Source organism: Lissotriton vulgaris, chromosome 2_2, assembly GCF_964263255.1.
Source record: "Lissotriton vulgaris chromosome 2_2, aLisVul1.2, whole genome shotgun sequence".
NCBI lineage: Eukaryota > Metazoa > Chordata > Amphibia > Caudata > Salamandridae > Lissotriton > Lissotriton vulgaris.
The window spans coordinates 320,300,224-320,327,468 of record NC_141688.1 but is presented as its reverse complement, the minus strand read 5'-3'; the positions used below and the strand labels follow the sequence as shown (position 1 = coordinate 320,327,468).

Here is a 27,245-nt window from a genome sequence, read left to right as displayed (position 1 = left end):
TGCAACAAGGCCCTGAATGCAGGACCACCAATGCATCCTCAGTGATACAATCCATGGCAGGGAACTCCTGCAGCCCACGCTAGGTCAGCTCTGCAACTTCAACAAGGCCCTGAATGCAGGCACCCCCAATGCATCCTCAGTGATACAATCCATGGCAGGGAACTCCAGCGACCCACGCTAGGCCAGCTCTGCAACTTCAACAAGGCCCTGAATGCAGGCACCACCAATGCATCCTCAGTGATACAACCCATGGAAGGGAACTCCTGCAACCCTTGCTAGGCCAGCTCTGCAACTTCAACAAGGCCCTGAATGCAGGCACCACCAATGCATCCTCAGTGATACAACCCATGGAAGGAAACCTGCAACCCACGCTAGGCCAGCTCTGCAACTTCAACAAGGCCCTGAATGCGAGACCACCAATGCATCCTCAGTGATACAATCCATGGAAGGGAACGCCTGCAACCCACGCTAGGCCAGCTCTGCAACTTCAACAAGGCCCTGAATGCTAAAGCACCAATGCATCCTCAGTGATACAATCCATGGAAGGGAACGCCTGCAACCCACGCTAGGCCAGCTCTGCAACTTCAACAAGGCCCTGAATGCAAGACCACCAATGCATCCTCAGTGATACAACCCATGGAAGGGAACTCCTGCAACCCACGCTAGGCCAGCTCTGCAGCTTCAACAAGGTCCTGAATGCAAGACCACCAATGCATCCTCAGTGATACAACCTATGGAAGGGAACTGCTGCAACCCATGCCAGGTCAGCTCCGCAACTTCAACAAGGCCCTGAATGCAAGAGCACCAATGCATCCTCAGTGATACAACCTATGGAAGGGGACGCCTGCAGCCCACGCTTGGCCAGCTCTGCAGCTTCAACAAGGTCCTGAATGCAAGACCACCAATGCATCCTCAGTGATACAACCCATGGAAGGGAACCTGCAACCCACGCTATGCCAGCTCTGCAACAAGGCCCTGAATGCAAGACCACCAATGCATCCTCAGTGATACAACCCGTGGAAGGGAACTCCTGCAACCCTTGCTAGGTCAGCTCCGCAACTTCAACAAGGCCCTGAATGTAAGACCACCAATGCATCCTCAGTGATACAACCCATGGAAGGGAACTCCTGCAACCCATGCTAGGTCAGCTCCGCAACTTTAACAAGGCCCTGAATGTAAGACCACCAATGCATCCTCAGTGATACAACCCATGGAAGGGAACTCCTGCAACCCATGCTAGGTCAGCTCTGCAACTTCAACAAGGCCCTGAATGTAAGACCACCAATGCATCCTCAGTGATACAACCTATGGAAGGGAACTGCTGCAACCCATGCTAGGCCGGCTCTGCAACTTCAACAAGGTCCTGAATGCAAGACCACCTATGCATCCTCAGTGATACAACCCATGGAAGGGAACGCCTGCAGCCCACGCTTGGCCAGCGCTGCAACTTCAACAAGGCTCTGAATGCGAGACCACCAATGCATCCTCAGTGATACAACCCATGGAAGGGAACTCCTGCAACCCACGCTAGGCCAGCTCTGCAACTTCTACAAAGCCCCTGAATGCAAGACCACCAATGCATCCTCAGTGATACAACCCATGGAAGGGAACCTGCAACCCACGCTAGGCCAGCTCTGCAACTTCAACAAGGCCCTGAATGCGAGACCACCAATGCATCCTCAGTGATTCAACCCATGGAAGGGAACCTGCAACCCACGCTAGGCCAGCTCTGCAACTTCGACAAGGCCCTGAATGCGAGACCACCAATGCATCCTCAGTGATACAACCCATGGAAGGGAACTCCTGCAACCCATGCTGGGCCAGCTCTGCAACTTCAACAAGGCCCTGAATGCGAGACCACCAATGCATCCTCAGTGATACAACCCATGGAAGGGAACGCCTGAAACCCACGCTAGGCCAGCTCTGCAACTTCAACAAGGCCCTGAATGCGAGACCACCAATGCATCCTTAGTGATACAACCCATGGAAGGGAACTCCTGCAACTCACGCTAGGCCAGCTCTGCAACTTCAACAAGGTCCTGAATGCAAGACCACCAATGTATCCTCAGTGATCCAACCCATGGAAGGGAACTCCTGCAACCCATGAAAGGCCAGCTCTGCAACTACAACAAGGCTCTGAATGCAGGCACCACCAATGCATCCTCAGTGATACAACCCATGGAAGGGAACTCCTGCGACCCACGCTAGGCCAGCTCTGCAACTTCAACAAGGCCCTGAATGAGAGACCACCAATGCATCCTTAGTGATACAACCCATGGAAAGGAACTGCTGCAACCCACGCTAGGTCAGCTCTGCAACTTCAACAAGGCCCTGAATGCAAGACCACCAATGCCTCCTGAGTGATACAACCCATGGAAGGGAACGCCTGCAACCCACGCTAGGCCAGCTCTGCAGTTTCAACAAGACCCTGAATGGAAGACCACCAATGCCTCCTGAGTGATACAACCCATGGAAGGGAACGCCTGAAACCCACGCTAGGCCAGCTCTGCAACTTCAACAAGGCCCTGAATGCGAGACCACCAATGCATCCTTAGTGATACAACCCATGGAAGGAAACTCCTGCAACCCATGCTGGGCCAGCTCTGCAACTTCAACAAGGCCCTGAATGCGAGACCACCAATGCATCCTCAGTGATACAACCCATGGAAGGGAACGCCTGAAACCCACGCTAGGCCAGCTCTGCAACTTCAACAAGGCCCTGAATGCGAGACCACCAATGCATCCTTAGTGATACAACCCATGGAAGGGAACTCCTGCAACCCATGCTGGGCCAGCTCTGCAACTTCAACAAGGCCCTGAATGCGAGACCACCAATGCATCCTCAGTGATGCAACCCATGGAAGGGAACGCCTGCAACCCACGCTAGGCCAGCTCTGCAACTTCAACAAGGCCCTGAATGCAAGACCACCAATGCATCCTCAGTGATACAACCCATGGAAGGGAACTCCTGCAACCCACGCTAGGCCAGCTCTGCAACTTTAACAAGGCCCTGAATGCGAGACCACCAATGCATCCTCAGTGATGCAACCCATGGAAGGGAACGCCTGCAACCCACGCTAGGCCAGCTCTGCAACTTCAACAAGGCCCTGAATGCAAGACCACCAATGCCTCCTGAGTGATACAACCCATGGAAGGGAACGCCTGCAACCCACGCTAGGCCAGCTCTGCAACAAGGCCCTGAATGCAAGACCACCAATGCATCCTCAGTGATACAACCCATGGAAGGGAACGCCTGCAACCCATGCTAGGTCAGCTCTGCAACTTCAACAAGGCCCTGAATGCGAGACCACCAATGCATCCTCAGTGATACAACCCATGGAAGGGCAACTCTTGCACACAATCAAAGCCCACAACACATGGACACACCTTGGCCCTCACAGACACAGTTTGTATGTCACCTAAACCGCACCACAAACACATCACTCAATATAGTTTCTCTATGCACACAATGTATACTATTTTTGGTACATGCAAATGTAAGGATATGTATTAGTAAATGTCTTTTGTAAGGGTTTTTACAATGGCAGTATTGTGACTATTGTGATGAAAAACAGAAATAAAAACAAAAAAATACTAAGACCTCAGAAATTCTACAGCCCAACCCAGGACACTATACATGTAGGGATAAAACTGCAAACAGTATGGAAAAAGCATTGGCAAGTCCAATAGATCTGCCCTTGGCTGCCAGCCTTTGGCCTTGTACTTGGCACTGAAGGGATCTAAATCATGTGTTTATTTGACTTTTGTGAAAGGTCAGACGGTCATGACTCACAGGGGAGTTAACCAATGGCTGTAGTAAACTGATCTGTTGCCCCATGCTGTAGTGGGCAGAGCAAAATGTAAATGACATAATAACAGGCCAATGGATGATGTAGGCTGGCGGAAAGGCCCTATACGTATTGTATTCACATTATCTCATTAAATTCAAAAGGTCTTGGATAATGTCAGACCTAAAAATGATGGGAACTGCGGACCCTCCTATTCTGCTACTCTCCCCGATGACCACTAGGAGAGTTCCAACCCCATGTCCACACAACCAGGAAAAACACCCAAGGAACTCTTTCTCAATTCAATGGGAATCCGAGGCAGCGCTGGAAAAAGTGAAATCAGAGAAAAACAGTCATGTTCATCAGCTTCTGGCCAGGAACCTTGCGCCTGCCCGCACCTAAAGGAGATTGTTACACCTAAAGGATACTGGACTGGAAAACCCCAAACAATCCAATAAAGAAGGAAACATCAACATTTTAAATTTTCATAAAAAACAACAACCAAGAACCAGAAAGAAAATTCTGGGCAGGTCAAAGATAAAGACCAAAGATGAGAATATATTTGGGCGGTATCCATTCCCAAATGGGAAGCACCCGGGATTACCATATTCGTTAAGAAGGTAAGGGAAGTCTGCCCCAAAGTCAATGTCCTTGTTGAGTCCAGAAGTGGCTTCAATCTCGGAAGATGCTCGAAGTGATGCCTGAACATAAGACTGCACTCTAGCACGTGCTCCCCCTGCTAAGCTCTCTCAACTCTCTCCACTACATGCTCTCTTTCTATATGAGCCCTTCCATCTCCCCAGCTTCATCTGGCCCTTAATCCAGTCTGGTTTCTCCCAGATGAGGTTGACTTGAGGTCTTCGGGGGTGTCCACCGCAGATCCAGGAGAAACACATCTCTACCAAATGTTCAGGATAGCAACAGACGCATGCATCTTGTTATAGTCCAGGTAGTGAGGATTGGTCTGGTTAAAGTTAGACGTAGGTGAGAGGTGCAAGGTGTGCTGTGTCTCGGTGCACCTGAGGAGGCGCCATCCTGTGCTGTGGGTGCGTGGAATGGATGTGCAGTGAAGGCCCCACCCAGGCACTACAGCAGGTGAAGACGCTGTGTCTCTGCGTTGGCCTTTCCCTTGTGGAGGATCGGCTTGTGCTGCCCGTGGTTTCAGTCGGTGCTTTAGGGTTCAGAAGGAAGCACTTCCTGGCCAACCCTGAAGTGTGTACTTTTCCTTGAACTTGGAGCGTTCAGTCGCACCGACCAACACAGTGTGTGGTGAGGCACTTTCGCTAGTGCATTCATTGGTTCCCACTCCCACTTGCACACCTTTTTTTGGTGTTTCCCTGTTGTTTCCCTTGAGCGTAGGGCTTGAGCAGATGTTGGGCGGTCCTCCTCATTGGTATCCCACCTCTATCCTGTAGAGGGCATCCCCTCCTCATCGGTGTCCCACCTCTATCCTGCAGAGGGCGCCCCCACCTTATTGCTGTAACACCTCTATCCTGCAGAGGGCGCCCCCTCCTCATTGGTGTTCCACCTCTATCCTGTAGAGGGTGCCCCCTCCTCATCGGTGTCCCACCTCTATCCTGCAGAGGGCGCCACTTTCTCATAGGTGTCCCACCTCTATCCTGAGAGGACATACCCTACTCATTGGTGTTCCACCTCTATCCTGCAGAGGGCGCCCCCTCATCATTAGTGTTCCACCTCTATCCTACAGAGGGCGCCCCCTCATTATTGGTGTCCCACCTCTATCCTGCAGAGGGCGCCCCCTCCTCATTGGTGTCCCACCTCTTTCCTGCAGAGGGCGCCCCTTTCTCATTGGTGTCCCACCTCTATCCTGAAAGGGCATACCCTCCTCATTGGTGTCCCACCTCTATCCGGAGAGGGCATACCCTCCTCATTGGTGTCCCACCTCTATCCTGCAGAGGGCGTCCCCTCCTCATTGGTGTTCTACCTCTATCCTGCAGAGGGCGCCCCCTCTTCATTGGTGTTCCACCTCTATCCTGCAGAGGGCGCCCCCTCCTCATCCGTGTCCCACCTCTATCCTGCAGAGGGCGCCCCCTCCTCATTGGTGTTCCACCTCTATCCTGCAGAGGGTGCCCTCTCCTCATTGGTGTCCCACCTCTATCCTGCAGAGGGTGCCCCCTCTTCATTGGTGTTCCACCTCTATCCTGCAGAGGGCGCCCCCTCCTCATTGGTGTTCCACCTCTATCCTGCAGAGGGTGCCCCCTCTTCATTGGTGTTCCACCTCTATCCTGCAGAGGGCGCCCCCTCATCATTGGTGTTCCACCTCTATCCACCTCTATCCCCTCCTCATTGATGTTCCACCTCTATCCTACAGAGGGCGCCCCCTCATTATTGGTGTCCCACCTATATCCTGAGAGGGCATACCCTCCTCATTGGTGTCCCACCTCTATCCTGCAGAGGGCGCCCTCTCCTCATTGGTGTCCCACCTCTATCCTGCAGAAGGCCCCCCTTTCTCATTGGTGTCCCACCTCTATCCTGCAGAGGGCGCCCTCTCCTCATTGGTGTCTCACCTCTATCCTGCAGAGGGCGCCCCCTCATCATTGGTGTTCCACCTCTATCCTGCAGAGGGCGCCCTCTCCTCATTGGTGTCCCACCTCTATCCTGCAGAGGGCGCCCCTCCTCATTGGTGTCCCACCTCTATCCTGCAGAAGGCGCCCCTTTCTCATTGGTGTCCCACCTCTATCCTGCAGAGGGCGCCCCCTCCTCATTGGTGTTCCACCTCTATCCTGCAGAGGGCGCCCTCTCCTCATTGGTGTCCCACCTCTATCCTGCAGAGGGCGCCCCCTCCTCATTGGTGTCCCACCTCTATCCTGCAGAGGACCCCCTCTCCTCATTGGTGTCCCACCTCTATCCTGCAGAAGGCGCCCCTTTCTCATTGGTGTCCCACCTCTATCCTGCAGAGGGCGCCCCGTCCTCATTGGTGTCCCACCTCTATCCTGCAGAGGACGCCCCCTCCTCATTGGTGTTCCACCTCTATCCTGCAGAGGGCGCCCTCTCCTCATTGGTGTCCCACCTCTATCCTGCAGAGGGCGTCCCCTCCTCATTGGTGTCCCACCTCTATCCTGCAGAGGGCGCCCCCTCCTCATTGGTGTCCCACCTCTATCCTGCAGAGGGCGCCCCCTCCTAATTGGTGTCTCACCTCTATCCTGCAGAAGGCGCCCCTTTCTCATTGGTGTCCCACCTCTATCCTGCAGAGGGCGCCCCCTCCTCATTGGTGTTCCACCTCTATCCTGCAGAGGGCGCCCTCTCCTCATTGGTGTCCCACCTCTATCCTGCAGAGGACGCCCCCTCCTCATTGGTGTTCCACCTCTATCCTGCAGAGGGCGCCCTCTCCTCATTGGTGTCCCACCTCTATCCTGCAGAGGGCATACCCTCATCATTGGTGTCCCACCTCTATCCTGCAGAGGGCGCCCCCTCCTCATTGGTGTTCCACCTCTATCCTGCAGAGGGCGCCCTCTCCTCATTGGTGTCCCACCTCTATCCTGCAGAGGACGCCCCCTCCTCATTGGTGTTCCACCTCTATCCTGCAGAGGGCGCCCTCTCCTCATTGGTGTCCCACCTCTATCCTGCAGAGGGCATACCCTCATCATTGGTGTCCCACCTCTATCCTGTAGAGGGCGCCCCCTCCTCATTGGTGTCTCACCTCTATCCTGCAGAAGGCGCCCTCTCCTCATTGGTGTCCCACCTCTATCCTGCAGAGGGCATACCCTCATCATTGGTGTCCCACCTCTATCCTGCAGAAGGCGCTCCCTCCTCATTGGTGTCCCACCTCTATCCAGCAGAGGGCGCCCTCTCCTCATTGGTGTCCCACCTCTATCCTGCAGAAGGCGCTCCCTCCTCATTGGTGTCCCACCTCTATCCTGCAGAGGGCGCCCCCTCCTCATTGGTGTCCCACCTCTATCCTGCAGAGGACGCCCCCTCCTCATTGGTGTCCCACCTCTATCCTGCAGAGGGCATACCCTCATCATTGGTGTCCCACCTCTATCCTGCAGAAGGCGCTCCCTCCTCATTGGTGTCCCACCTCTATCCTGCCTCAGGTTATTGGTTTGGAGTTTTCCCTTCTACAACAGCTAGTAGTACGATATTGCGGGAGTTGGAACACTTTGTGAGATGACAATCTGTACACTGCAATATCACATTTCTTAATTAGCAATTAGTGATATGCAGCCTGAATTTTCCAGTCAACCCATATTGCTCATGAGTGTGAAGAGGCTGACGTACTGCAGTGTTTCTCTTTCACTTTTATCCAGCACTCACTGCCCACAAGGGGGTTGCTTCTTCTCTGGCTGGTTACAAAGTCACAGTTCAGCGATCCATCAGAGAGAATGCTGGGAGCAACTGCGATGAACCTCCCCAACTAACACTATCAGGTTGACCCGGGGTCCATGCGGCGACAGATCTGCGGCTTGAGTTGATGGACTGAGCAGAACAGTGCCGGACCGCCCTCTTTTCCACCTCCCCCTCCCATTCCCATTCTCCCAAACGTCTCCCCGCCTACCCCTGTCCCTCCTTGCGTGTGGTACATAAGGCTTTGCTGAGCTCCAGGGCACCCATGGATACATTACTCATGTCTGGCTCACACTATGCTGGGTCACCAGCCAGGAATCACTCAGTCGACTAGTATGTGGGAGTGAAACACAAGACTACCTCCACAGTTTCAGTTCCTGCAAGTCCTGTTTCTGGGTGGGCACTCGGACTGTGGATAGGGGGAGGGTACAGATAATATTTTACCTTTAAGATTTTGTCTGCGGTCAGAGCTCTCAAACACTGCAGATCCTTGCAGCCCGTGTTCTTCAAGAAGACCTGGTTGTCCTTCTCCGCCTGGGCCATGGTCGCGGTGTATACGTAGGAGCCACTCATGTCAATAGCGCCATGGAAAAGGCCTTTCGCGAGAGGAGACGTCATCATCGTCCACACCGAGGTCCCTCCTGCAAAGACAGGGGAGTTTAAGGTAAGGGAGGGCAGACAGAGGAGGAGTGGAGATGGCGAAGACCAGTAAAGTCTAGGAGAAGCAGATATGGCAGGAGCAGAGATGGCGAAGACCGGTGGAGTATCAATCAAAAACAGGGGGAGAAGGAGGATTGGGCTAGGTTCACCCTCCTATGTGTTCAAAGTGTAGCAAAAAGGATCAGTGGATGACGGATCAAAAGAACCTAGCCAACGACATACGGGTGGTTCACGAATTGGGTGGAAACCAACCTCTGTTAGCCGAAAAGAAAAATGTCTTTTCCTGAGTCCCCTCACTCACCCAGGGTTGTCCCTAGGTGACATGCTTCATCATTGGGGCCATCCCAAGCATCTACTGCTTGAGGCGTGCTGCGACTTGTGGGCTTACGTAGGAGCACTTATTTTGTGAGGATATGTGCAGTGCAGTGTAAAGTGCAGGGTGGTGTAAGTGATATTTAAATATTTACCTAACTAGTGAGCCAAAGTTTAATTCCTGCTCCCAGTTGGCAAGGATAAAAATTGGTTAATTAAAGGGAAAGATAACTGTTATGTAATTATAATCCCTAGTATTAACCGGGAGAAGCAGACATGGCAGGAGAGGAGATGGGGAAGACCAGTAGAGCCCGGGAGGGCAAAGAGAGGAGGAGCAGAGATGGTGAACACCAGTAGACACTGAGAGAAGCAGATATGGGAGGAGCGGAGATGGTGAAGAGAAGTAGAGACCGGGAGAAGCAGACATGGGAAGAGTAGAGATGGTGAAGACCAGTAGAGACAGGAAGAGCAGACATGGCAGGAGCAGAGATGGTGAAGACCAGTAGAGACCGGGAGAAGCAGACATGGGAGGAGGGGAGATGATGAAGACCAGTAGAGACCAAGAGAAGCAGACATAGCTGGAGCGGAGATGGGAAGACCAGTAGAGACAAGAAGAAGCAGACATGGGAGGAGAGGAGATAGTGAAGACCAGTAGAGAGTGGGAGAAGCAGACATGGGAGGAGCAGATATGGTGAAGACAAGTAGAGACCGGGAGAAGCAGACATTTGAGGAGCGGAGATTGTGAAGAACAGTAGAGACCAGGAGAAGCAGTATTGGCAGCAGCGGAGATGGAGAAGACCAGTAGAGACCAGGAGAAGCAGATATGGCAGTAGATCAGATGGTGAAGACCAGTAGAGACCGGGAGAAGCAGACATGCGAGGAGAGGAGATGGTGAAGACCAGTAGACACCAGGAGAAGCAGACATGGGAGGAGCGGAGATGGTGAAAACCAGTAGAGACCGGGAGAAGCAGACATGGGAAGAGCGGAGATGGTGAAGACCAGTAGAGACCGGGAGAAGCAGACATGCGAGGAGAGGAGATGGTGAAGACCAGTAGAGACCAGGAGAAGCAGACATGGGAGGAGCGGCGATGGTAAAGACCAGTAGAGACCGGGAGAAGCAGACATGGGGGGAGCGGAGATGGTGAAGACCAGTAGAGACCGGGAGAAGCAGACATGGGAGGAGCGGAGATGGTGAAGACCAGTAGAGACCGGGAGGGCAGAGAGGGGAGAGGGGAGATGGTGAAGACCAGTATAGAAGGGGAGCAGCAGACATGGGAGGAGCGGAGATGGTGAAGACCAGTAGAGACCGGGAGAAGCAGACATGGGAGGAGCGGAGATGGTAAAGACCAGTAGAGACCGGGAGAAGCAGACATGGGAGGAGCGGAGATGGTGAAGACCAGTAGAGACGGAGAGAAGCAGACATGTGAGGAGCGGAGATGGTGAAGACCAGTAGAGAGCGAGAGAAGCAGACATGTGAGGAGCGGAGATGGTGAAGACCAGTAGAGACCGGAAGAAGCAGACATGGCAGAGGCGGAGATGGTGAAGACGAGTAGAGAACAGGAGGGCAGAGAGGGGATGAGCAGAGATGGTGAAGACCAGTAGAGACCGGGAGAAGCAGACATGGGAGGCGTGGAGATGGTGAAGACCAGGAGAGACCGAGAGAAGCAGACATGACAGAGGCAGAGAGCATGAAGACGAGTAGAGAACAGGAGGGCAGAGAGGGGAGGAGCAGAGATGGTGAAGACCAGTAGAGACCGGGAGAAGCAGTCACGTGAGGAGCGGAGATGGTGAAGACCAGTAGAGACCGGGAGGGCAGAGAGGGGAGAGGGGAGATGGTGAAGACCAGTAGAGAAGGGGAGCAGCAGACATGGGAGGAGCGGAGATGGTGAAGACCAGTAGAGACGGGGAGAAGCAGACATGGGAGGAGCGGAGATGGTAAAGACTAGTAGAGACCGGGAGAAGCAGACATGGGAGGAGCGGAGATGGTGAAGACCAGTAGAGACCGGGAGAAGCAGACATGGAAGGAGCGGAGATGGTGAAGACCAGTAGAGACCGGGAGAAGCAGACATGTGAGGAGCGGAGATGGTGAAGACCAGTAGAGACCGGGAGAAGCAGACATGGGAGGAGCGGAGATGGTGAAGACCAGTAGAGACCGGGAGAAGCAGACATGTGAGGAGCGGAGATGGTGAAGACCAGTAGAGACCGGGAGGGCAGAGAGGGGAGAGGGGAGATGGTGACGACCAGTAGAGAAGGGGAGCAGCAGAAATGTGAGGAGCGGAGATGGCGAACACCAGTAGAGACCGGGAGAAGCAGAAATGTGAGGAGCGGAGATGGCGAAGACCAGTAGAGACCGGGAGAAGCAGAAATGTGAGGAGCGGAGATGGTGAAGACCAGTAGAGACCGGGAGAAGCAGACATGGGTGGCGTGGAGATGGTGAAGACCAGTAGAGACCGAGAGAAGCAGACATGACAGAGGCAGAGAAGGTGAAGACGAGTAGAGAACAGGAGGGCAGAGAGGGGAGGAGCAGAGATTGTGAAGACCAGTAGAGACCGGGAGAAGCAGAAATGTGAGGAGCGGAGATGGCGAACACCAGTAGAGACCGGGAGAAGCAGAAATGTGAGGAGCGGAGATGGCGAAGACCAGTAGAGACCGGGAGAAGCAGAAATGTGAGGAGCGGAGATGGTGAAGACCAGTAGAGACCGGGAGAAGCAGACATGGGTGGCGTGGAGATGGTGAAGACCAGTAGAGACCGAGAGAAGCAGACATGACAGAGGCAGAGAAGGTGAAGACGAGTAGAGAACAGGAGGGCAGAGAGGGGAGGAGCAGAGATTGTGAAGACCAGTAGAGACCGGGAGAAGCAGAAATGTGAGGAGCGGAGATGGTGAAGACCAGTAGAGACCGGGAGAAGCAGACACGGGAGAGGCGGAGATGGTGAAGATCAGAAGAGACCGGGAGAAGCAGACATGTGAGGAGCAGAGAAGGTGAAGACCAGTAGAAACCGGGAGAAGCAGACATTTGGGGAACGGAGATGGTGAAGACCAGTAGAGACCGGGATTAGCAGACATGGCAGAGGCGGAGATGGTGAAGACGAGTAGAGAACAGGAGGGCAGAGAGGGGATGAGCAGAGATGGTGAAGACCAGTAGGGACCGGAAGAAGCAGACATGGCAGAGGCGGAGATGGTGAAGACGAGTAGAGAACAGGAGGGCAGAGAGGGGATGAGCAGAGATGGTGAAGACCAGTAGAGACCGAGAGAAGCAGACATGACAGAGGCAGAGAGGGTGAAGACGAGTAGAGATTAGGAGGGCAGAGAGGTGAATATCAGAAGAAACCGGGAGAAGCAGACATGTGAGGAGCAGAGAAGGTTAAGACCAGTAGAGACCGGGAGAAGCAGACATTTGAGGAGTGGAGATGGTGAAGACCAGTAGAGACCGGGAGAAGCAGACATTTGAGGAGTGGAGATGGTGAAGACCAGTAGAGACCGTGAGAAGCAGACATGTGAGGAGCAGAGATGGTGAAGACCAGCAGAGACCGGGAGAAGCAGAAATGTGAGAAGCGGAGATAGCGAAGACCAGTAGAGACCGGGAGAAGCAGACATGGAAGGCGTGGAGATGGTGAAGATCAGAAGAGACCTGGGAGAAGCAGACATTTGAGGAGCAGAGAAGGTTAAGACCAGTAGAGACCGGGAGAAGCAGACATTTGAGGAGTGGAGATGGTGAAGACCAGTAGAGACCGGGAGAAGCAGACATTTGAGGAGTGGAGATGGTGAAGACCAGTCGAGACCGGGAGAAGCAGACATGTGAGGAGCGGAGATGGTGGAGACCAGTAGAGACCGGGAGAAGCAGATATTTGAGGAGTGGAGATGGTGAACACCAGTAGAGACTGGGAGAAGCAGACATGGCAGAAGCGGAGATGGAGAAGACCAGTAGAGACCAGGAGAAGCAAATATGGGAGGAGCGGAGATGGAGAAGACCAGTAGAGACCGGGAGCAGCAGACTTGGCAGAGGCGGAGATGGCGAAGACCAATAGAGACTGTGAGACGGAGAGATGAGGACCCAAGACAACTGGAAGCAGAGGTGGGGAATGGAAATGAGCAGCCCAGGCAGAGTGATCAGAGAGACGAGGGGAACAGACCGAGAAAAAAAGCAAGGGGGGTAGGAAAAAAGGATGTTGGTGCATGGAAGGTGAACACATTTCCACTGGGATCCCCACAAAGACGCTTTTACACAGGCTTGCGCCTGCTGCATGTGCGTGTCCGTGGGCAAACAGGATTCGTTTCTGCCCTTTTGCTGCCACTCCTGACATTATTACCTGCCTGACCACGTGACTGTGGAGTAACCACTTTGTGCATAGCATCCTCGGTGACAAGTAGACCCCTGTGATGCACCCGTAACCTCTGGTCACCACAGTGCCTGTTGCTGATGAATTGGTGGTCTAGTTGAGGGTCTCACAGGGGCACTAATCAACCGGCTTCCATCAGGTACTCTCCATGTTTCAACAATGCCAGCAGCACCAAGATGGAACTGCAGGAAGGCACTGCCAAGAGGCTTTTCTTCTCGTTCATTTTGGGACAATAAAATCTTTGTCCTGTTGGTAAGCACTGGTGCCAAGGATAGAAATGTGTTGTGGTACCAACCACAATGAGTCCTCTGGTGGCGCAGGTAATCACTGGCTATGATAGATTCATTTCATGCCCAGGCAAAACAGGTTTGGGGGCAATTGAACAATTTTACTCACACCTGCAGAAGCTGGCAAGCACCTCAGCTGGACAAAGACCCAAGAGCTCTGTTGATCTAGTGGACAAGGGATGACCTTCGGAGAAGTAGCAGTGGAAGGATGGTAGTGCTCCCCAGCAGCTGTAGGCGCACTCCATCATGGGGGCAAGCCAAGCGTTGTGCAAAGGTTTGCAGAACATGAGAGGGAGGTGGACGTCACTGCGGCAAGTGTAAACAATCCAAGCCGCTTGTACGCCTAAGGCATCCTTGGAAGGAAGCAGAGATGGCCAAGAGGTCCTTGTACTCTTCATTGCAGGAACAGGATTGAAAATGTGGCATTCACAGAACTGCACAGTGATTGTTAGTGAGGTGGGAGTGACGCTCTCACAGACACTGGAGCATCAGTAACGGTTATTTCACTGAACTTATGATTTCAGCCTCCATGTTTGCATGTGGCAGTGCGGCTCCACTGAGCATGGGAGGTATGTTCCAAGAGCACCGGGTGCATCATGGGATACGCAGAGCACCTGTGCATCATGGGATATGCAGAGCACAAGGGTGCATCATGGGATATGCAGAGCACAAGGGTGCATCATGGGATACGCTGAGCACCGGGTGCATCATGGGACACGCAGAGCACTAGGTGCATCATGGGATTTGCAGAGCACTGAGCACCGGGTGCATCATGGGATATTCAGAGCACCGGGTGCATCATGGGATATGCAGAGCTCTGAGCACGGGGTGCATCATGGGATACGCAGAGCACTGGTGCATCATGGGATATGCTGAGCCCCGGGTGCATCATGGGATATGCAGAGCACAGGATGCATCAGAGCACTGGTGCATCATTGGATACGCAGAGCACCAGTGCATCATGGGATACGGAGAGCACAGAGTGCATCATGGGATACGCAGAGCACCGGGTGCACCCTGGGAGACGCAGAGCACTGGTGCATCATGGGATACGCTGAGCACTGGTGCATCATGGGATATGCAGAGCAGCTGTGCATCATGGGATATGCAGAGCACCGGGTGCATCATGGGATATGCAGAGCACCAGTGCATCATGGGATATGCAGAGCACCTTGTGCATCATGGGATACGCAGAGCACCGGTGCATCATGGGATACGCAAAGCACCAGTGCATCATGGGATATGCAGAGCACCGGTGCATCATGGGATATGCAGAGCCCCGGTGCATCATGGGATATGCAGAGCACCGGTGCATCATGGGATATGCAGAGCACCAGTGCATCATGGGATATGCAGAGCACCAGTGCATCATGGGATATGCAGAGCACCTTGTGCATCATGGGATATGCAGAGCACCTTGTGCATCATGGGATACGCAGAGCACCGGTGCATCATGGGATATGCAGAGCACCTGTGCATCATGGGATATGCAGAGCACCGGGTGCATCATGGGATACGCAGAGCACCAGTGCATCATGGGATATGCAGAGCACCTTGTGCATCATGGGATACGCAGAGCACCGGTGCATCATGGGATACGCAAAGCACCAGTGCATCATGGGATATGCAGAGCACCGGTGCATCATGGGATATGCAGAGCACCGGTGCATCATTGGATATGCAGAGCACCAGTGCATCATGGGATATGCAGAGCACCGGTGCATCATGGGATATGCAGAGCACCGGTGCATCATGGGATATGCAGAGCATCAGTGCATCATGGGATATGCAGAGCACCTTGTGCATCATGAGATATGCAGAGCACCTTGTGCATCATGGGATACGCAGAGCACCGGTGCATCATGGGATATGCAGAGCACCGGTGCATCATGGGATATGCAGAGCACCGGTGCATCATGGGATATGCAGAGCACCAGTGCATCATGGGATATGCAGAGCACCTTGTGCATCATGGGATACGTAGAGCACCAGGTGCATCATGGGATATGCAGAGCACCGGTGCATCATGGGATATGCAGAGCACCGGGTGCATCGTGGGATACGTAGAGCACCAGGTGCATCATGGGATATGCAGAGCACCGGTGCATCATGGGATATGCAGAGCACCGGTGCATCATGGGATATGCAGAGCACTGGTGCATCATGGGATATGCAGAGCACCGGTGCATCATGGGATATGCAGAGCACCGGTGCATCATGGGATATGCAGAGCACCAGTGCATCATGGGATATGCAGAGCACCTTGTGCATCATGGGATACGCAGAGCACCGGTGCATCATGGGATACGCAAAGCACCAGTGCATCATGGGATACGCAGAGCACCGAGTGCATCATGGGATACGCAGATAACCGGGTGCATCATGGGATACACAGAGCACCGGGTGCATCATGGGATACGCAGAGCACCGGTGCATCATGGGATATGCAGAGTACCGGGTGTATCATGGGATAAACAGAGCACCAGTGCATCATGGGATATGCAGAGCACCAGTGCATCATGGGATATGCAGAGCACCTTGTGCATCATGGGATATGCAGAGCACCTTGTGCATCATGGGATATGCAGAGCACCTTGTGCATCATGGGATACGCAGAGCACCGGTGCATCATGGGATATGCAGAGCACCGGTGCATCATGGGATACGCAAAGCACCAGTGCATCATGGGATATGCAGAGCACCGGTGCATCATGGGATACGCAGAGCACCGGTGCATCATGGGATACGCAAAGCACCAGTGCATCATGGGATATGCAGAGCACCGGTGCATCATGGGATATGCAGAGCCCCGGTGCATCATGGGATATGCAGAGCACCGGTGCATCATGGGATATGCAGAGCACCGGTGCATCATGGGATATGCAGAGCACCGGTGCATCATGGGATATGCAGAGCACCTTGTGCATCATGGGATATGCAGAGCACCTTGTGCATCATGGGATACGCAGAGCACCGGTGCATCATGGGCTATGCAGAGCACCTGTGCATCATGGGATATGCAGAGCACCTGTGCATCATGGGATACGCAGAGCACCAGTGCATCATGGGATACGCAGAGCACCAGTGCATCATGGGATATGCAGAGCACCTTGTGCATCATGGGATACGCAGAGCACCGGTGCATCATGGGATACGCAAAGCACCAGTGCATCATGGGATATGCAGAGCACCGGTGCATCATGGGATATGCAGAGCACCGGTGCATCATTGGATATGCAGAGCACCGGTGCATCATGGGATATGCAGAGCACCAGTGCATCATGGGATATGCAGAGCACCGGTGCATCATGGGATATGCAGAGCATCAGTGCATCATGGGTTAAGCAGAGCACCTTGTGCATCATGGGATATGCAGAGCACCTTGTGCATCATGGGATACGCAGAGCACCGGTGCATCATGGGATATGCAGAGCACCGGTGCATCATGGGATATGCAGAGCACCGGTGCATCATGGGATATGCAGAGCACCAGTGCATCATGGGATATGCAGAGCACCTTGTGCATCATGGGATACGTAGAGCACCAGGTGCATCATGGGATATGCAGAGCACCGATGCATCATGGGATATGCAGAGCACCGGGTGCATCGTGGGATACGTAGAGCACCAGGTGCATCATGGGATATGCAGAGCACCGGTGCATCATGGGATATGCAGAGCACCGGTGCATCATGGGATACGTAGAGCACCAGGTGCATCATGGGATATGCAGAGCACCAGTGCATCATGGGATATGCAGAGCACCTTGTGCATCATGGGATACGCAGAGCACCGGTGCATCATGGGATACGCAAAGCACCAGTGCATCATGGGATACGCAGAGCACCGAGTGCATCATGGGATACGCAGATAACCGGGTGCATCATGGGATACACAGAGCACCGGGTGCATCATGGGATACGCAGAGTACCGGGTGTATCATGGGATAAACAGAGCACCAGTGCATCATGGGATATGCAGAGCACCAGTGCATCATGGGATATGCAGAGCACCTTGTGCATCATGGGATATGCAGAGCACCTTGTGCATCATGGGATACGCAGAGCACCGGTGCATCATGGGATATGCAGAGCACCGGTGCATCATGGGATATGCAGAGCACCGGTGCATCATGGGATATGCAGAGCACCAGTGCATCATGGGATATGCAGAGCACCTTGTGCATCATGGGATACGTAGAGAACCAGGTGCATCATGGGATATGCAGAGCACCGGTGCATCATGGGATATGCAGAGCACCGGGTGCATCGTGGGATACGTAGAGCACCAGGTGCATCATGGGATATGCAGAGCACCGGTGCATCATGGGATATGCAGAGCACCGGTGCATCATGGGATACGTAGAGCTCCAGGTGCATCGTGGGATATGCAGAGCACCGGTGCATCATGGGATATGCAGAGCACCAGTGCATCATGGGATATGCAGAGCACCTTGTGCATCATGGGATATGCAGAGCACCGGTGCATCATGGGATACGCAAAGCACCAGTGCATCATGGGATACGCAGAGCACCGAGTGCATCATGGGATACGCAGATAACCGGGTGCATCATGGGATACACAGAGCACCGGGTGCATCATGAGATACGCAGAGCACCGGTGCATCATGGGATATGCAGAGTACCGGGTGTATCATGGGATAAACAGAGCACCAGTGCATCATGGGATATGCAGAGCACCGAGTGCATCATGGGATACGCAGAGCACCGGGTGCATCATGGGATATGCAGAGCTCTGAGCACGGGGTGCATCATGGGATACGCAGAGCACTGGTGCATCATGGGATATGCTGAGCCCCGGGTGCATCATGGGATATGCAGAGCACAGGATGCATCAGAGCACTGGTGCATCATTGGATACGCAGAGCACCAGTGCATCATGGGATACGGAGAGCACAGAGTGCATCATGGGATACGCAGAGCACCGGGTGCACCCTGGGAGACGCAGAGCACTGGTGCATCATGGGATACGCTGAGCACTGGTGCATCATGGGATATGCAGAGCAGCTGTGCATCATGGGATATGCAGAGCACCGGGTGCATCATGGGATATGCAGAGCACCAGTGCATCATGGGATATGCAGAGCACCTTGTGCATCATGGGATACGCAGAGCACCGGTGCATCATGGGATACGCAAAGCACCAGTGCATCATGGGATATGCAGAGCACCGGTGCATCATGGGATATGCAGAGCCCCGGTGCATCATGGGATATGCAGAGCACCGGTGCATCATGGGATATGCAGAGCACCAGTGCATCATGGGATATGCAGAGCACCAGTGCATCATGGGATATGCAGAGCACCTTGTGCATCATGGGATATGCAGAGCACCTTGTGCATCATGGGATACGCAGAGCACCGGTGCATCATGGGATATGCAGAGCACCTGTGCATCATGGGATATGCAGAGCGCCGGGTGCATCATGGGATACGCAGAGCACCAGTGCATCATGGGATATGCAGAGCACCTTGTGCATCATGGGATACGCAGAGCACCGGTGCATCATGGGATACGCAAAGCACCAGTGCATCATGGGATATGCAGAGCACCGGTGCATCATGGGATATGCAGAGCACCGGTGCATCATTGGATATGCAGAGCACCAGTGCATCATGGGATATGCAGAGCACCGGTGCATCATGGGATATGCAGAGCACCGGTGCATCATGGGATATGCAGAGCATCAGTGCATCATGGGATATGCAGAGCACCTTGTGCATCATGAGATATGCAGAGCACCTTGTGCATCATGGGATACGCAGAGCACCGGTGCATCATGGGATATGCAGAGCACCGGTGCATCATGGGATATGCAGAGCACCGGTGCATCATGGGATATGCAGAGCACCAGTGCATCATGGGATATGCAGAGCACCTTGTGCATCATGGGATACGTAGAGCACCAGGTGCATCATGGGATATGCAGAGCACCGGTGCATCATGGGATATGCAGAGCACCGGGTGCATCGTGGGATACGTAGAGCACCAGGTGCATCATGGGATATGCAGAGCACCGGTGCATCATGGGATATGCAGAGCACCGGTGCATCATGGGATATGCAGAGCACTGGTGCATCATGGGATATGCAGAGCACCGGTGCATCATGGGATATGCAGAGCACCGGTGCATCATGGGATATGCAGAGCACCAGTGCATCATGGGATATGCAGAGCACCTTGTGCATCATGGGATACGCAGAGCACCGGTGCATCATGGGATACGCAAAGCACCAGTGCATCATGGGATACGCAGAGCACCGAGTGCATCATGGGATACGCAGATAACCGGGTGCATCATGGGATACACAGAGCACCGGGTGCATCATGGGATACGCAGAGCACCGGTGCATCATGGGATATGCAGAGTACCGGGTGTATCATGGGATAAACAGAGCACCAGTGCATCATGGGATATGCAGAGCACCAGTGCATCATGGGATATGCAGAGCACCTTGTGCATCATGGGATATGCAGAGCACCTTGTGCATCATGGGATATGCAGAGCACCTTGTGCATCATGGGATACGCAGAGCACCGGTGCATCATGGGATATGCAGAGCACCGGTGCATCATGGGATACGCAGAGCACCGGTGCATCATGGGATACGCAAAGCACCGGTGCATCATGGGATATGCAGAGCACCGGTGCATCATGGGATATGCAGAGCCCCGGTGCATCATGGGATATGCAGAGCACCGGTGCATCATGGGATATGCAGAGCACCGGTGCATCATGGGATATGCAGAGCACCGGTGCATCATGGGATATGCAGAGCACCTTGTGCATCATGGGATACGCAGAGCACCGGTGCATCATGGGCTATGCAGAGCACCTGTGCATCATGGGATATGCAGAGCACCTGTGCATCATGGGATACGCAGAGCACCAGTGCATCATGGGATACGCAGAGCACCAGTGCATCATGGGATATGCAGAGCACCTTGTGCATCATGGGATACGCAGAGCACCGGTGCATCATGGGATACGCAAAGCACCAGTGCATCATGGGATATGCAGAGCACCGGTGCATCATGGGATATGCAGAGCACCGGTGCATCATTGGATATGCAGAGCACCGGTGCATCATGGGATATGCAGAGCACCAGTGCATCATGGGATATGCAGAGCACCGGTGCATCATGGGATATGCAGAGCATCAGTGCATCATGGGTTAAGCAGAGCACCTTGTGCATCATGGGATATGCAGAGCACCTTGTGCATCATGGGATACGCAGAGCACCGGTGCATCATGGGATATGCAGAGCACCGGTGCATCATGGGATATGCAGAGCACCGGTGCATCATGGGATATGCAGAGCACCAGTGCATCATGGGATATGCAGAGCACCTTGTGCATCATGGGATACGTAGAGCACCAGGTGCATCATGGGATATGCAGAGCACCGATGCATCATGGGATATGCAGAGCACCGGGTGCATCGTGGGATACGTAGAGCACCAGGTGCATCATGGGATATGCAGAGCACCGGTGCATCATGGGATATGCAGAGCACCGGTGCATCATGGGATACGTAGAGCACCAGGTGCATCATGGGATATGCAGAGCACCAGTGCATCATGGGATATGCAGAGCACCTTGTGCATCATGGGATACGCAGAGCACCGGTGCATCATGGGATACGCAAAGCACCAGTGCATCATGGGATACGCAGAGCACCGAGTGCATCATGGGATACGCAGATAACCGGGTGCATCATGGGATACACAGAGCACCGGGTGCATCATGGGATACGCAGAGTACCGGGTGTATCATGGGATAAACAGAGCACCAGTGCATCATGGGATATGCAGAGCACCAGTGCATCATGGGATATGCAGAGCACCTTGTGCATCATGGGATATGCAGAGCACCTTGTGCATCATGGGATACGCAGAGCACCGGTGCATCATGGGATATGCAGAGCACCGGTGCATCATGGGATATGCAGAGCACCGGTGCATCATGGGAAATGCAGAGCACCAGTGCATCATGGGATATGCAGAGCACCTTGTGCATCATGGGATACGTAGAGAACCAGGTGCATCATGGGATATGCAGAGCACCGGTGCATCATGGGATATGCAGAGCACCGGGTGCATCGTGGGATACGTAGAGCACCAGGTGCATCATGGGATATGCAGAGCACCGGTGCATCATGGGATATGCAGAGCACCGGTGCATCATGGGATACGTAGAGCTCCAGGTGCATCGTGGGATATGCAGAGCACCGGTGCATCATGGGATATGCAGAGCACCAGTGCATCATGGGATATGCAGAGCACCTTGTGCATCATGGGATATGCAGAGCACCGGTGCATCATGGGATACGCAAAGCACCAGTGCATCATGGGATACGCAGAGCACCGAGTGCATCATGGGATACGCAGATAACCGGGTGCATCATGGGATACACAGAGCACCGGGTGCATCATGAGATACGCAGAGCACCGGTGCATCATGGGATATGCAGAGTACCGGGTGTATCATGGGATAAACAGAGCACCAGTGCATCATGGGATATGCAGAGCACCGAGTGCATCATGGGATACGCAGAGCACCGGGTGCATCATGGGATATGCAGAGCACCGGGTGCATCATGGGATACGCAGAGCACCGGGTGCATCATGGGATACGCAGAGCCCCGGTGCATCATGGGATACGAAGAGCACTGGGTGCATCATGGGATATGCAGAGCACCGGGTGCATTATGGGATACACAGAGCACTGGTGCATCTTGGGCTACACAGAGCACTGGTGCATCATGGGATATGCAGAGCACCGGGTGCAACATGGGGTACGCAGAGCACCAGTGCATCATGGGATATGCAGAGCACCGGGTGCATTATGAGATACGCAGAGCACCGGATGCATCATGGGATATGCAGAGCACCGGATGCATCATGGGATATGCTGAGCACCTTGCGCATCATGGGATACGCTGAGCACCGGTGCATCATGGTATATGCAGAGCACCGGGTGCATCATGGGATACGCAGAGCACCGGATGCATCATGGGATATGCAGAGCACAGGGTGCATTATGGGATACACAGAGCACTGGTGCATAATGGGATACGCAGAGCACCAGTGCATCATGGGATATGCAGAGCACCGGGTGCATCATGGGATACGCAGAGCACCAGGTGCATCATGGGATATGCAGAGCACCGGGTGTATCATGAGATACGCAGAGCACCGGATGCATCATGGGATACGCTGAGCACCAGTGCATCATGGGATACACTGAGCACCTTGCGCAATATGGGATACACTGAGCACCAGTGCATCATGGGATACGCTGAGCACCTTGCGCAATATGGGATACGCTGAGCCCCGGTGCATCATGGGATACGCTGAGCACCGGTGCATCATGGGATACGCTGAGCACGGGTGCATCAAGGGATACATAGGTGCTCACCAAGATGTGTGGTGCGGACACTGCCACTGCCATGGTGATCAGGTTCAGTAGCACAGAGACCCTACTGCATACCCGCAGTGCACTGTAGACAGCCATGTGGGGCTGGGAGAGAGCTTAAAGGTGTTCAGTGGCATCTCTGAGAACTTAGGCTAACCCAAGAAGAAGGACAAAGGACTAAACACTGCTGTCTGCAGTCAAAACACAGCACGTCTACCCAACTGGAGGTAACAGGGATCCATGAAAAGGTCAAAGGTCACATATCCTAGGCATAAATGAGTCTGGACATCAAAAACGGATAACACTGTGGGCAAGAAGAATATGTGTCGACCTAAGGTGGGAGCAGCAGCTAAGGAGTGGAGAACATAGGGAAGGTAAAGAGTGGAGGGTGTACACAGGGAAGGTAAGGAGTGGAGGGTGTACACAGAGAAGGTAAGAAGTGGAGGGTGTACACAGGGAAGGTAAGGAGTGGAGGGTGTACACAGGGAAGGTAAGGGGGGGAGGGTGTACACAGAGAAGGTAAGAAGTGGAGGGTGTACACAGGGAAGGTAAGAAGTGGAGGGTGTACACAGGGAAGGTAAGGAGTGGAGGGTGTACACAGGGAAGGTAAGGGGGAGGGTGTATATAGGGAAGGTAAGGAGTGGAGAGGGCAAGGTGTACACAGGGAAGGTAAGGAGTGGAGGGTGTACAAAGATAAGGTAAGAAGTGGAGGGTGTACACAGGGAAGGTAAGAAGTGGAGGGTGTACATAGGGAAGGTAAGGAGTGGAGGGTGTTCACAGAGAAGGTAAGAAGTGGAGGGTGTACACAGGGAAGGTAAGAAGTGGAGGGTGTACACAGGGAAGGTAAGGAGTGGAGGGTGTACACAGGGAAGGTAAGGAGTGGAAGGTGTACACAGAGAAGGTAAGAAGTAGTGGGTGTACACAGGGAAGGTAAGGAGTGGAGGGTGTACACAGGGAAGGTAAGAAGTGGAGGGTGTACATAGGGAAGGTAAGGAGTGGAGGGTGTACACAGAGAAGGTAAGAAGTGGAGGGTGTACACAGGGAAGGTAAGAAGTGGAGGGTGTACACAGGGAAGGTAAGGAGTGGAGGGTGTACACAGGGAAGGTAAGGAGTGGAAGGTGTACACAGAGAAGGTAAGAAGTGGAGGGTGTACACAGGGAAGGTAAGGAGTGGAGGGTGTACACAGGGAAGGTAAGGAGTGGAGGGTGTACACAGAGAAGGTAAGAAGTGGAGGGTGTACACAGGGAAGGTAAGAAGTGGAGGGTGTACACAGGGAAGGTAAGGAGTGGAGGGTGTACACAGGGAAGGTAAGGAGTGGAGGGTGTACACAGGGAAGGTAAGGAGTGGAGGGTGTACACAGGGAAGGTAAAGAGTGGAGGGTGTACACAGGGAAGGTAAGGAGTGGAGGGTGTACACAGAGAAGGTAAGAAGTGGAGGGTGTACACAGGGAAGGTAAGAAGTGGAGGGTGTACACAGGGAAGGTAAGCAGTGGAGGGTGTACACAGGGAAGGTAAGGGGGAGGGTGTATATAGGGAAGGTAAGGAGTGGAGAGGGCAGGGTGTACACAGGGAAGGTAAGGAGTGGAGGGTGTACACAGGGAAGGTAAGGAGGGGAGGGGGCAGGGTGTACACAGGGAAGGTAAGGAGTGGAGGCTGTATACAGGGAAGGTAAGGAGTGGAGAGGGCAGGGTGTACACAGAGAAGGTAAGAAGTGGAGTGTGTACACAGGGAAGGTAAGGAGGGGAGGGGGCAGGGTGTACACAGGGAAGGTAAGGAGTGGAGGCTGTATACAGGGAAGGTAAGGAGGGGAGAGGGCAGGGTGTACACAGGGAATGTAAGGAGTGGAGGCTGTATACAGGGAAGGTAAGGAGTGGAGAGGGCAGGGTGTACACAGGGAAGGTAAGGAGTGGAGGGTGTACACAGGGAAGGGAAGGATTTGAGAGGGCATGGTGTACACAAGGAAGGGAGGAAGTGAATGACAGGGAAGGTATGGAGTGGACGGAGTACATAGGAAGGTAAGGAGGGGAGGGTGTACATAGGGAACATTGGTAAGGAGGGGAAGGGTGTACAGAGGGAAGGTAAGGAGTGGAGGGTGTACACAGGGAAGGTAAGGAGGGTAGGGTGTACATAGAAAAGGCAGGTAAGGAGGGGGAGGGCAGGGTGTATACACAGGGTAGGTAAGGAGTGTAGGACACATGGAAGGTAAGGATTGGAGGATGTACATGGGAAAGGTAAAGAGTGGAGGGTGTACACAGGGAAGCTAAAGAGTGGAGGGAGTACACAGGGAACATAAGGAGTGGAGGGGGCAGGGTGTACTCTGGGAAGGGAAGGAGTGGAGGATACAGGGTAGGTAAGAAGAGGAGTGCACAGTGAAGGTAAGGATTATAATGCAAAGGGAAGCTAAGGAGTGGAGGGTGGACACAGGGTAGGTAAGGAGTGGAGAGCGCATTGTGTACGAAGGGAAGGTAAGAAGTGGAGGACACAGGGAAGGTATCGAGCAGAGGGAGTACATAGGGAAGGTAAGGAGTGGAAGGTGTACATAGGGAAGGTAAGGAGTGGAGAGGGCAGGGCGTACACTGGGAAGGGAAGGAGTCGAGGACACAGGGAAGATAAGGAGGGAAGGATGTACATAGGAAAGGTAAAGAGTGGAGGGTGTACACAGAAAAGGTAAGGAGTGAAGAGGGCAGGGTGTACACAGGAAAGGTTGGTAAGGAGGGGGGAGGGCAGAGTGTGTACCAGAGAACGTAAGGAGTGAGGGGCGAAGGGAAGGAGTGGAGGACACATGAAAGGTAAGGATTGGAGGGTGTACATATGGAAGGTAAGGAGTGAGGTACCCATGAAAGCTAAAGAGTGGAGGGAGTACACAGGTAAGATAAGGAATGGGAGGTTGTGCACGGGGAAGATAAGGAATGGGAGGTGGTGCACGGGGAAGATAAGGAATGGGAGGATGTACATGGGAAATGCAAAGAGTGGAAGGTGTACACAGGGAAGGTACGGAGGGGAGGGTGTACACAGGGAAGGTAAGGAGTGGAGAGGGCAAGGTGTGTCAGGATTTCTTAGCTGTGCCTACCTAATATGTTGAACTACAAGTCCCATGAGCCCGGTGTGGATTTCCCGGTATCTAACGGAGGGCGGGACCGAGAGACTTTGTGCGTGATTTTGGTTCGTGAGTCGTCTACAATCTCCACCTTTGTTCGTTACCTGAGTTTCCTGCATGGTGGAGGTCTACTCGCTGTTTTGCTGTTGCTTCGGAGAAACCCTGGCTTAGCGCTGACTCCGCTCGGGTTCTCCGAGCGCTGTGCCTACCGAGTGCCTTTCCTCAGGTCTTGTACTTTTGGGTCGTTTCTCCTGACTCGCGATTTGGCCGGTGAGTGTAGCGGGTTGCTAGCTACATAGCGGTGCGAGGGATGTATGACGTTACAACGCATACTTTTACCACGCTTACCATTACAACGCAGTTTTTACAACGCATACCATTACAACGCATAGCGCTTTGGGGTGCTGGATAGTGAATAGTTTAATTTACTATTCCAACTCCAGTCCCCGTGGACACTAGGGAAGGTGTTGGATAGTAAATAAAACGTATTCCCTATCCTAGAGCGCCCCCCAGTGCAATGCGTTGTAATGGTATGCGTTGTAATGACTGCGTTGTAATGGTAGTGCGTGGTAAAAGATTTGTTGTAAGGGTTGTATACCCGGTGCGAGTGGAGGATTCTTCCCGTCTTTCTAGCGTGAGTAAACGCTTTCTGCCTTGTTTAGACTTCCAAGACATTGTGGAGTGTTCTCCTGCTTACTTCGAGTTTTCATTTATTTTCCGTGCCGTGAGCGGAGCGCTGTGGCAGCGCTACGCGCTACCATTACAAAGACAGACATTAAACAATGTGGAATTAGGAGGATCCAGGTGCAAGTGCCAAAGCGGAAAGTAGTGGGCAAGTCCTACACTTTGCCGTATTTGGAGTATGGTGTTGTGTACCTTTTCTATTGGATAAATACGGATCTTAAGCACTGTGTTAAAGAACGGAAGATAGTAGTAGGAGGCTACATCTTACCGTTTAATGAACTGCTTCTCTTTGTATCTCCTGTTAGGTGAAGGAACCCTTCTGGATGACTTTGGA

The 27,245-nt window shown here is 53.4% G+C and overlaps 1 protein-coding gene across 3 annotated transcripts in view; it reads right to left on the bottom strand.

Annotated features, from left to right (window-relative positions):
* LOC147729385 (uncharacterized) overlaps nucleotides 1–27,245 on the bottom strand; it is a 387,516-nt gene that overhangs the window by 85,094 nt on the left and 275,177 nt on the right. For all 3 annotated transcript variants that reach the window (XM_086959688.1, XM_086959690.1, XM_086959691.1), the window contains exon 4: nucleotides 8,538–8,734. In XM_086959688.1, coding sequence (XP_086815814.1) covers nucleotides 8,538–8,734 — 197 coding nt within the window. The remainder of the gene's footprint in view (nucleotides 1–8,537; nucleotides 8,735–27,245) is intronic.